Source organism: Xenopus laevis, chromosome 5L, assembly GCF_017654675.1.
Source record: "Xenopus laevis strain J_2021 chromosome 5L, Xenopus_laevis_v10.1, whole genome shotgun sequence".
Taxonomy (NCBI): domain Eukaryota; kingdom Metazoa; phylum Chordata; class Amphibia; order Anura; family Pipidae; genus Xenopus; species Xenopus laevis.
Window position 1 is genome coordinate 82,731,814 of NC_054379.1, and position 12,930 is coordinate 82,744,743.

The window sequence follows — 12,930 nt, forward strand, 5'->3', positions numbered from 1 at the left end:
GTCCAATTATATGGACACAGTTGAACAGCAGTATTCCCATGTGATGTCATTCAGTATAATTTATAATTCAGTATAACAGTATACTTTATATCTTATCTATAGGGCTCATTTATCAACACTGGGCAAATTTGCTCAAAGGCAGTTACCTATAGCAACCAATCAGTGATTATCTTTTTCAAGCCAGCTGCAAGTAGAACAATGAATGCAGCAGTTTGATTGGTTGCCATGGGTCACTGCCCATGGGCAAACTTGCCCAGTGTTGATAAATGACCCCGTGTGTTTAAATGTAAATATATAAATGTTGAAATATACTGTAACTGTAGTGACACAGACAATTCACACACTTTCTATAAATAAATACATCACGTTGACAGGTTTTACACATAATAAAAAAGTTATACACAGATGTACGGAATATTTGCACAACTTCTTTTCAGCAAATTCGGTTTGTCCTTGAATCACCTCCATTCATTACTTTCTAGATGAAATATAAAGCAAATGTTCATGCATATTAAGAATTAGTCTGTTCCCTCCTACTCTTACCAGCTCCTTCATCGTTTTCAGATGTGCCCCTGCTAGATACTGCACCTCCATCATTAAACTACTTGACTTCACCTCTCTCATCACTGCATGCAAAAGGCTAAAGTTTTTGACTTAGGAAAGCCTTGCTCCTCCCTGTTGGACTCTCCCACTGCCCTGCAGGCCTTTAAACACTCCCTGAAAACTGACATGCAAGGAAGCCTATCAAAGAAGTCATATCATTTATCTTTTCTAGAAAATTCTTTGCAAAACAAGAAAAACACGCCAGTTGCACAAAGCAGTCCTACTTTCTCAGGAGATTCTGCATGGCAGCAACTGCACGGGAGGGGGTGGAAAGCATTTTGCAGCAGTAGCTTTTGTTATTACATGACACATTACTAACTACCATACAATGCTTAGGAATATTAAATTCATCTTCCATTTATTTAAATAAATCAGATTTTTTTTTTTTTTTTTTTAAATAAATAAGGAAAATGTTTTTAGACAGAGAGATGTGTGCATAAACTCCAGTATCATAACAGAGATATAGGTGCATGTGATGCAGACCACCCTCTTCCCTCTGCCCTACCCTGCTCAGCCCTCCACCCTCTTTCCTCAGCACTCCCCCCTCAGATCTCTCTTTTCAGCCGACAGTCTTAAAGTGGTGAGCGAGGGCGGAAGGAAGAGGACTGATGGCGGAAGGCAGAGGACTGAGGGTGGAAGGCTGAGGGCGGATGGCTGAGGGCGGGGTTCATATGACTGAAGGCTGAGAAGGGAGGGTAGAGGATGGAGGTGTGACTGCAGATTTGGACGATGAGTGGCGGTAAAAGCAACCGGTGCGCTATTCCGAAGGCATAGGACATATGGGGATTCCAGTTGGATGCATGGTAAGTGCACTTAAAATACTTAACCAGTGCGCTTGGAGATTTTAAGATTGTAAGATTCAATACAGCATTACTTAGCGCCAACTACAAACACCAGCATGCATTATTAGCAACATCAATGTAGTATGCTCAGCAGTACATCCCACATAGCAATACTGACTGGTAGGAAATCCACATTTCTTTTTTTTTATAACCAGGAACTTTAAAGGGATACTGTCATGGGAAAAATGTTTTTTTTCAAAATGAATCAGTTAATAGTGCTGCTCCAGCAGAATTCTGCACTGAAATCCATTTCTCAAAAGAGCAAACAGATTTTTTTATATTCAATTTTGAAATCTGACATGGGGCTAGACATATTGTCAATTTCCCAGCTGCCCCAAGTCATGTGACTTGTGCTCTGATAAACTTTAATCACCCTTTACTGCAAATTGGAGTGATATCACCCCCTCCCTTTTCCTCCCCAGCAGCCAAACAAAAGAACAATGGGAAGGTAACCAGATAACAGCTCCCTAACACAAGATAACAGCTGCCTGGTAGATCTAAGAACAACACTTAATAGTAAAAACCCATGTCCCACTGAGACACATTCAGTTACATTGAGAAGGAAAAACAGCAGCCTGCCAGAAAGCATTTCTCTCCTAAAGTGAAGGCACAAGTCACATTCCACACAAAATTGTCATTCTGTAATATCAAATGTGGACCGAAACGTCGGATATTACAGAATGACAATAAAATTATTAAACTTTTAAAGGGAGTGCTGGTCAGAAGATGTCTGACAACGGCTCCAGGTGAGTCGAAACCCGTTGATACACCATGCACCAATAAATAACCTTTTGATACACACTGGATGGTGATGGCTGTGAGTGCTTCATGGATTGCTCTCTCTCTCTCTGTTTTTCTGTGTCTAGAGCAAAGTAGAGCCCTTACATTTTATTGTCCGTATAGGATTTAGCGGATTTTGAGGATTCCAGCACATGTTTTCTCTGTGCCGTGATTCAGATTCCATGAAAGGAGGCTGCGTTAATATGAGTGCAACCATTCCGCATGGTATTCTCTGTATTCTCATGATGAGGTCCTTTCAATTACTATTGGCAGTTACCTGTATCACAAGGTGTGGCACTACCCTAATGTTTACTTTCAGCATTCCATTGACCCACTGAATTTGGCAAAGAACTACCATCATTATTACAAAGTATTTATGTAGTGCCAAGATATTTCACAGAGCTGTGACATTAATTATAGACGTAAAAAAGGGCAATCATTCTTACACACATGTGGTAGCACACTGACATATGAAGGTTTACAGGTTTTGGCAATCGTCAACTAAGTGCAAGGGCACACTAGTGTATGGAACACTTCTCTTCACCAGATGAATATCAATAAGGTGGAGAGAAGCGGATGCACTGAAATCAGCTCTTCATGTGTCTGCATTTAAAAGTAGTTTTCACCTGTGTGTGGCTACACAGGGCCCACCAGAGCTAAAACACACATAAGTAGGCATTTTGAAGCACTCAGCTCTGTGTAGCCGTACACGGATGGAAACTGTACTTTTGAATGCTGTACTTTTATAATTGGTGTATTTTATATTTATTTAAAGTTTTATGTAACCACAAAGAGAGGGTTGACTTTTCTCTTCTTTCTCCTGAATTATGGCTCAAGAATTCTATTCATGCTAAAAGAGCACATTTGCAGTTAGAGATGCTGAACTGCAGTACAAAACAGAGAAAATTCATATGCAGTATCTGGATCCATGAATAGCATATTTTGGGCTGTGTCGCGCTTTAGACTTTTATAAGAGTAGTGGGCTGGTTTGAGAAAGGAATGAGAGTATATGAACAAGCATTCAGAATGGCCAGTCTGCAAAAATGGAGGTATTTACACAATTTGGCAGAGGAATTATACAGGTTACAGGAAAATCTGCACTGGCTTCTGAATAAACTGGGATTACTGCCATCTTGCTTCTGTGTGCCAGCAAAATTAAACTTTTGTAAGCTTTTCCCCCCCAGACACTGCTGCTCTACAAACTCATAAGTAGGATGAAAAATTATAAGCAGTTAACAGACAACCACCTCATGGAACCACCAAACCAACAATTACCAGCAGGATGACTACAGAGTTAAATGGGTGGTTCAACTATGAGGTAACTTTAGTATGCTACAGAATGTTCAATTACTAGCAACTATGCAATTTGATTCATTATTTATATGTTATACTTTTTGAGTTATTTGCCTTTTTCTTCAGACCCTTTCCAGCTTTCAAGTGGGGGTCGCTGACCCCCTCTAAAAATGCAAATGCTCTGTAAGGCATCACATTTATTGTTATTGCTATTTTTTATTCCCCATCTTTCTATTCAGGCCTCTCCTTTTCATATTCCTGCCTCTTATTCAAATCAGTGCATGGTTGCTAGGGGAATTTGGACCTTAGCAACCAGATTGTCTAAATCTGGAGAGCTGTTGCATAAAAGGCTAAATAGCTCAAAAACACAAATAATAAAAAATGAAAACCAATTGCAAATTGTTTCAGAATATCGCTCTACATTAAACTAAAAGTTAATTCAAAGGTGAACAACCCCTTTAAGAAGCCTTAACAATAAAAACAATGGAGAATGGCTTCCCTCATTCTTCTACTCTCTTACTTTGCAGTTCATAATTTTTAGTCATATTGCTCTAATTAAAGGTGGCCATAAATCATAAGATCTGCTCATTTGTCAAGGTTGCCCTGCCTTTGGCATATTGGGTTAAAACCAAACGATCAGATTACTGCAAAGGAAATGGGCGCAGACGGAACGAGGACAGCTCATGCAGTCCTCGATCACAAAAAACAAAATCAAACCTGTCTGATATCTGGCCGAGTGGTTTTAAAGTTATTTGTAAATAGATTTGCAATTGAAAGCAACTCTTTATGTGCTCTGGTTCTGACAATGTAGCAGTAATCCGTAGCTGCTGCTACATTGTTTCATGAATCTGAACCAATAGTGCAGAGAATTTAAACATCTAGATACTGCGTTAAATAGTAATTATGTTAACAAATAACTTTTAAACCAGTCAAAATATTAAGTGTTATAAATATGCTTAACATTAAATTTACTTTAATTATGCAAATGACTGCTTTTCCCCTTTAAATCTGTTTTCTAGATTTGTATTTATCTGTTTATATAATAAGCATAAAACCATAAACAGTTTGATCCTTAACCTCATGATAAAGATAAGTGATGTTAAAACGTAAGCAGAATTCATATCTTGAACCGATTGCATATGCAAGTTATCGCAAGCAAGAGCCAAAGAGAACCACGGTCTGGGTGCATGAGTTTAGCGAATTAGTTCGGCCAGGCACTTGGATTTGGCTGAATCTTGCTGATAAAAGCCAAATCCTGGATTCGGTGCGTCCTTTAAACTTACATAAGTACATAATCTAAACTCATATAAGTCAATAACAAAATGAACTGCACAGGTATATTATAGTCATGTTCACATAACATTTTCTTTAAGAATCCTAAAGTTGCTAGACTATTACGCCCAGCATGATTTAACTCTTGATGAATTATTGCAATATGCTGGAAGTCCAGCAATTAAAGTTTGAAGCTATGCCGAATGAAAGGCTTATGTTCTCTTTAAACACTTTTAAGTTCTGTTGTTTTTTAGTATAACAACTTATTTGATTTGATTTTTTCTATTTTTGTGACTTTTTAAGATTTGAGTTTTAAATGTATATTTTCTTCCTCTAGTGGAGTCCTGGGGTCAACCCACACATCACTAATTTAATTTTAAGTTGTTGCAATTTGCTGCATTGTTTGATACAGGAACATCAGCAATGAATGTATCAACTGCTACAGTAGACTGCAGGAAGTAAGCTCAGGAAATATGCAAGTAGGGATGAAGCTAAAAGTTAAATAAAAATCTCAATAACCACAAAAAAACATAACATGCATATAAATTGCAAATGTGCGCAGAAAAGCACTCATAAGTTTACATAAATACATTTTTGTGTTTATCTCCCCTGTAAGAAACCAGAGACAAGAGAAGGTGAAAATTAAACTTGAAGCTTCACAAAATTATTCCTTTCTAAAATCTGGACCCGGAGCAATGGGTCTAAGTTGGAGGTCCAACTATAAGGGCAAGGCCAGACATGCCGTTAAAAAAAAAAAATGCAGGGCGTAAATACACCACTGAAACCACACGCGACCCTCAACATTCGTTTTTCATGCGTTTTTCAGCACGTAGGTTTCTTTTCTTTTTCTTTTCCCAACATGCACTTCTCATTATTCTCATTGAGAATTTGGACGCCATATTTAAAATACGCTGCTTATTTACATAAAGTGTGGTTTCAAACGTGCAGATCCCATAGAGTCTATTGAGTTGGTAGTTTCTTGACGTATTGGCGTTTCTGCTGAAAAACGCCAATACTGGCGTCCTGTGGCAGATTTCGGCTTGCAAGCACCCTGTGTGAATTGCCATAGTGCGTTTTCCATTTGTTTCAGTGGTAGTGCAGTCAATGCGTATTTACGTCTGGCGGAGCTTTTTTAAACACACCACGTCTGGCCTTGCCCTAATATTTAAGAAAGTTGTACTGGCTGACTGCAAGTTGAGCAAGGCTTCTTAACAAAGGTAAAATATACCCCCTTCTTGACGTGAGCACATTTAGTTGGGCTTAAGTAAAAAAGGTGCATAAAAACTATTTCAACTTGAAAAAAAAAGGCTTTTTGTTATACAGAAATACCTGATGCTTCACAGATTGAAAGGAAAGTGGGATGGTTTGCCTATGCTGCAGGGACCAGCTTTCTTCCCCCTCCCCTTCTAGAGATCTTCCACCTTGCTTCACTATATATATATATATATATATATATATATATATATATATATATATATATATATATATAAAATATATAGTGATTCTGTAAAGAAAATATCATGTTCTGTTTGCTTCAGAAACACTACTATAGTTCATATAAAAAGGCTGCAGCGGCAGAAATTAAAAAAAGGCTATATGGCACAGGTTAAATAGTAGATAACAGATAACACCATTATGTTCTAAAGAACATATCTGCTATAAGTTGTGTAACTTGAGCGTTTTCTCCTTTGAATGGCTGCCCCCAATGCTACACAGCACCTTGTTTATATAAAGAAAAGTAATGTTTTCTGAAGCAGAACAGCAGTTTTACAGTGCAGGACAACACTACATTATATTTTTATTACTTTAAAACACTTTCATGTTTGATGTTACTGTTCCTTTAACATTGAAACAATATGAGGAAGGGTTGCACTACACGGTTAGTTGGAAATGGTTTGTCAGAGTAACATGGTTTCCTTTCAGCCTGTGGAATCAGATTTCTACACAAGCCCAAATGCAGGCATAAAGGGGGGGTACGGTTACCCTTAAAGGAAACCTGTCACGATTGAGTTAACACTAGGAAGGCAATAAAACTGTTAAAACAAACCACATACCTCAATTTATTAAACTCAAATCTCACTAAATCTCATTTTATAACTACTTTTGAAAATGTCCACGAGATACTGACTGAAGCCCTGACTTTCCTGAAAGTCAGGAGAGCAAGGCATCATGGGTAGAATTAGCCCTGCACACTCCTCTCGCGATATCTCCAGTTTCTGCAGTTGTCAGGGGCTGGAGGACTACAGCGCGTGAATTTGTATAGGAGTTCAAAAGCACATAGAATGGGGAAGCACATCGGTAAAGTTTATCAGCACGGAGGAGGGAGAAGGAGCAGTGGCGGAACTACCGGGGGAGCAGGGGGTGCGAGCGGGCCAGGGCCCGCACCCCCTCAGGGCCCCCCGGCAGTCCGTGTGCCACTGAGAAATGCAGCCGTATGGAGGGGGCGGGGCCCGGCTGCGCATCACGCACCAGGGCCCGCCCCCCTCTAGAATCGCTACTGAGAAGGAGAGGGTGGGGGTGTCAGATAAGGCGCTCCGTTTGCCGGTATTACAGAGCAGAAGTAGCAGCTAAAGTTTAACTATAGTCCTGCTGCTTTCTGCTCTAAGCACAGATAGTACTGGGAAGCACAACATCAGTAAGGTTTATGAGCACGGAGGAGGAAGAAGGGAGGGGGTGTCATATGTCAGATAAGGAGCTACGTTTGCCGGTATTAGCAGAAGTAGCAGCTAAAGTTTAACCATAATGCTGCTTCTTTCTGCTCTTCATGTAAACAATTAGTCTACTCTTGACAAGCAAAAGTATTGAGTTACTTTACCCTTCACACACACTTTCCTGATTTTTATATTTAACCCTAAATCCCAGCAGTGTCTTTATTTATTATTTATTTATTTTATTATTTATTTATTTTATTAGGCACATTTTTATTTTGGGGTTGACTTTAAGCTAAAGGGGGCTCATTTATAAACACTGGGCAAATGTGCACCTGGGCAGTAGCCCATAGCAACCGATCGGTGAATGGCTTTTTACAGGCAGCTGCAGGTTGAACTTTGAAAGCAAACATTTAATTGGTTATTGTCCAGGTGCAGATTTGCCCAGTGTTTATGAATGAGCCCCAAGAACTGCACAGTTTTAGCAAGTTTTAGCGTTTCGGTAATTTCATAGTTTATGAGATTTTTTAGTAAAAGCCCACACAATCTGAATAGAACGATGTGTTTCAAACAATCCTAATAGAATATCAAGTGCTGGTGTGACATGAGTGGTACAGAGCCAGTCTATCACAGAGTATACTCTATCACTAAGCATCCATGAGATTTGGCAGTTTGGCACAATCCACACACAGAAAACAAAGGGGTCCTGTTTCAACATGGCAGCGCCTATGAAGCACTTTTTACATGTAGGAGATTTTCTAATCCGTTTCAGATATAGACAAAAACAGCTGACTAAAGGGTCAAACTAAGGAGGGAAAAGATATACATTACTTATGTCTCAAGGTGACAGGTCCTCTTTAACAGTAAATTTTATTCAAAAAACATCACAATCTATGCACTGCATACCCAGTGATAATTGGCACATACCATGACAAATCACATCAGCTTTCACAATTAAGACACAATAAACTTACCAGTGAGCCAATATTTGACAGAATATGGTTTGGATCCTCTCCCTTAAAATAAAATATATCCGACACATTTTTGGCAGAACTATCACTGTTCAAAGAACAAGATTTTGTAGTGTTCTCTGGAGGGGCTTCAGGAAACACATTCACAACAGCTGAAGATGGATTTATAGCTGCAGGCAGCTGTAATTCAGAATGTTGAGAAAGTTGTGAAGCAGCGCTGATTTGCAAATTATTTTCCATGATGTCTGGGAATGATAATAGTGAAAAATCATTATGCATAGCCAGCCCTAAAGATTCATTTGTTTCAATGTTCCGCTTACTCTCTTTTTCAGACACCTGAGCAGTATTTAAAGAGTCCATAGTTCTGAAATCAGAATCTTTGTTATCTGTTGCAAATGAGGTAGTAATACTGCTGACAGTGGTCACAGTAGGAGAAAATATATTTTCCTCTGATCGGGAGACACTTGTTGATTTTGATCCAGCGTACATTGATTCTATGCGAGATCGTTTGACTGCAAAGTCAGTAACATCTGCATTTTCCTTGTCACATGTTTCCTGTGGTTTTGAAGGGGTTTCCCTAGTTGGTTTCAGAGATTTCAAAAGCAAACTTTGCTCAGTAGATGCCCGCTTTGGCTTTAACTTCTCAGCAGTCTCTTTGCTTTGCAGTTTAAACAGGGACAGGGGTGCAATGTTACTTGCCTTCTCTTTTCTTCCTAAGCCAAATGAGAAGGTTTCAGAATCCAGTATCTTCTCTAAAAAGTCCTCATGGATGGGGGGCAAACCATAATATTGGCTTGGAGACTTTGGAGTTCTAGCCTTTTTTATTTTTTGAGGAATCGTTATTGGGCTTTCCAGCTTTCTGATTGCTTCTGCAAACTGTTCCATATCTGAAGATGAATCAAAGATGCTATCGTCACTGGTTACAGAACCGCTCAGAATTTTTTCTGGACTTTTTTGGAAATTTTCTAATTGCTCTTCGGTATCCACTGCATATTGCAGAGTGGCATTACTTCGAGATTCTGTTCCACCCACACAACCATTTTGATTATAGATAGAAACTGAATGATTCACGGTGTCGTCAGGCACGCCATTTTTGTCAATTTCATTTGCTGAAATTACATCTATTTTTTCAGAATCTGCAGAACAACTTTGGTTTGTTGCATCTTCAGTGTTAGCAACATTTTGTGACAACTGATTATCATTCACAAAAGCAATTTGCTCACAGGCAGCATCATCATCTTTTAAGGAAAGCACGGTCACACCATGGGTGATATCTTCCTGTTGATTCCCGAGATCCAAACCACTTTGAATGCATATATCACTTTCATTCTTGACTGATTCAGGCAAACTTTCAATAGTTGTTTCAGGGTGCAAATTAACATTACTTTCTTCCTGTAAATCTATACTCTGCTTTTCTTCCTGTGGTATAAGAGGTGTTTCCTGTGTTTTACTGGTATATCTGTCATTATTAGGCATAGTTGACTTGTGAGACACATTTTCTTGTATTCCCTCAGTTACTATTGAATGCAAAACAGGAAGATTTGTTTCCTTCTGTAAAACCGTGCTTAGATTTCTCCCCTGTGTTGTATGTGCAGTGTCTATTATAGAATTTATTTGGCTGACGTTATCACCACAAACAGTCATGTCATCTTCACACACCTTCTCAGTTAATTCTAGTTCTAAAATCTGTGCATTAGTTTGTTTCCGCAAAACTGCACTTTGATTTTCTTCGTGTTGTGTATGTGATGTTTCTAATATGCTTTTCATTTGGCTGCCATTATTACCAGTGACAGACTTTTCAGAGATATCTTCATGGATATTCTCAGTTGACTGTGAGTGAACAACAGCCATAAGACTTTCCTTATGCAAAACTATACTTAAATTTTCCTCCTGAGCTGTATGTGCCATGTGTGGTGCATACCTTGTTTGGCTATTTTCTATAGAAGAGTTGTCTTTGTAGATTTTATTGACTGCTTCTGAGTGAAAAACAGAATACTCTTTCTCTACGTCTGTACTTACATTTAGTTCCTGTGGTTTTTGTGGTATGCCTGTAGTACAACCTGTTTGGCTGACATTGTTGCCAGATATGGCTTCATAATTCTTCCCATCTGTTTCTGTTTGAAAAACAGCAATGTTGGCTTCTTTCTCTAAATCTGTACTCAAATGATCATCATGTGGCATATCAGTTGTTTTTGTCTGCAGAATTTCATTATTAGATTCACTCACTACAGATATATTTTGATTTTCCTGTGTTTGGCTCAGGGTGTCAGCAACTATGTATTGACCAAGCAAAGAGTTTTCATTTACCGGTGTTTGTATATCTGCCTGCTTATGTGAAGTTATGTCTAATAATTTAGCATTCAATGAGTTCTTGCTTTCCTGGTGAGAAACATGTAAATCATTAATGAAAGGTTGTAATTTAGAGTCATTGGAGTCATCAATGTGCTGTTTTGTTTGTTTTGAAACATCTTTCTCAGCTAGCGCATTATGTTTCTCTGTACAAATCTGCACATTATTTTGACCGCTAACACTTATTACAGTTTCAATTTCCTGAGATTTCTTCTCGTTTTCACACAAATGTGTCTTGGACTTTTTATTAACCTGAGCAGAATGCACTGGTGGTAGTTCTTTTGAAAAATCTCTCTCTTCTTCATTGTCATTGTCTTGAACTTTATCAGTATAGGGGGCTGACAACTCATTATTATCTGATAATAAAGGAGTGCTGCTTTTTTGTTCTGTTCCCTGTAAATTTGCTTGCGTTGTAGTGTTTGTATTGAAATTTCCCATACCTGTACTATACTTTTCTTTAAGACCAGAATCCAAATAGTTTGAATCAAAATTTGCTTTGTTGGGCAGCAGAGCTATCTCTTCATTAAAATGAACAGAACAATCTAATGGCAAATTTGACAATGTATCTTCTGCATTTAAACCAGTTTCTGAAATATGTTTTAGTTGCCCATCACTTTCTGTTCCAGATGCCTCTGAAAATGTGGATGTATCTAAGCCATCTTTGTTGTTGTCCTTTAGCGTTTGGTCCAGCAGATGGTTTTCAGGCTTAACTTTATTCTCTAATTTATTATTGCCATAATCTAGCTCACCTGCACCTTTTTTGGCTTTTGCTTCTGAAGGAATGTCCTCTTTTTTGTTTACATCAGGACTTTTCGGTTCAGTGATCTGTTTGCTAGCCAAAATGCAATCTTTTCCTTTAGAAGTCTTACCAAAGTTTAGTTTGGCTCTTCCAACATATTTCTTTGGCTGGGAGATGCTCTTTGTTGCATAGAAATCTATTTGCTTTTGGCTTGTTTTTTTGTTTTCAAACAAAGAAACCTTAGTAGCGGTGTTTCCTCTATGGATGGCTTGTCCTGTCGTAGGGTCCTTCAAACTTTCGGTGCTGCCAGTAAGCTTTGATTTGATAGGCAATTCCACATTCTTTGGTTTAGGTGCACTAAAATATCAAACAAAAAATTCATATTAGTACAACATCTCTTTTAGAAAAAAAATTATGTGAAATTACAACAATATTCAAATGATGAAGAAAACAAAACCACATGCTAAATTACAAACCTAATAGTGACATAATTTTAAGAAATTACATATTCTACAGTTTTAGCCTTAGTTAAGAGCAAATTACTGCATGTTTTAAAAATGATTTTTAGTTTATGCAGTCTCTTTTTGAATGGCTTCTAAAATATGACTAAGGTTAAGTCAATTATTTATCTGATTATTTGATATCTGTACAATACAGGTGACCACTACAAACATTCATTCTTCTTTGCCTGCCTTTAGGCATTACAGTCTTTAACATATTAGTCCATTTTTTCTGTAATTTCATACCCATGTTGCTTTTCATATTGCACCATTTGCATATGTTTGCTTCCATTTCACCAGATCTAAGTCATAGTGTAAATATTACAAGCCAACCTAGCTTTACAATCATCGTCTTAGGAAACAGGGAACTCTAACAGTCAGAAAGCTTGCAATGATTAGACAAACTAATACTGTAGGTTTTGGGGGGCATCTTTAAAACTAAATTGACATCAACATTTTTGTGTGTATTTGTGGATGTTGTGTCCTGTGTTGTGAATTGTGGAGAAGATGTATATTGTGTAAATAACTAGATATGAATACCATTCTCTCTCTCTCTCCTAGTAGTTAAATGACATCTAAGAGAGGTTCTTAATGACTGGTTGCTTTGTATATCAGTTATGACTTGAAAGTCCACAGGCAACACATCTCAAGAGAGAGCTCCTCCTCCAAGGACAGGGAAAAATATAAATACCACTTTTTTGTCTTTATAGGAATCTGTTTTGCTGCCAAATTCATATGCAACTCCAATAAACGTGTAAATATTTTAGTGTTGAATTGTAGTTGGAAAGTTGTCCAGTACAACAATAGCCACAAATTCTATATTAGCTGTTTAACATTATTTTATTTTGGATTTACCAAAATAGCAAATGTTTGCACAATTTTCAAAGCAACAAGGCCAAATATTTAGCTTGTTGAAAGGAAATGGGTGTTTAA

General features: G+C 38.0%; 1 protein-coding gene across 5 annotated transcripts in view; it reads right to left on the minus strand.

Annotated features, from left to right (window-relative positions):
• crybg1.L (crystallin beta-gamma domain containing 1 L homeolog) overlaps window positions 1–12,930 on the minus strand; it is a 141,934-nt gene that overhangs the window by 36,775 nt on the left and 92,229 nt on the right. For all 5 annotated transcript variants that reach the window (XM_018263346.2, XM_018263347.2, XM_018263348.2 and 2 more), the window contains one exon: window positions 8,413–11,854. In XM_018263346.2, the coding sequence (XP_018118835.1) occupies window positions 8,413–11,854 (3,442 nt within the window). The remainder of the gene's footprint in view (window positions 1–8,412; window positions 11,855–12,930) is intronic.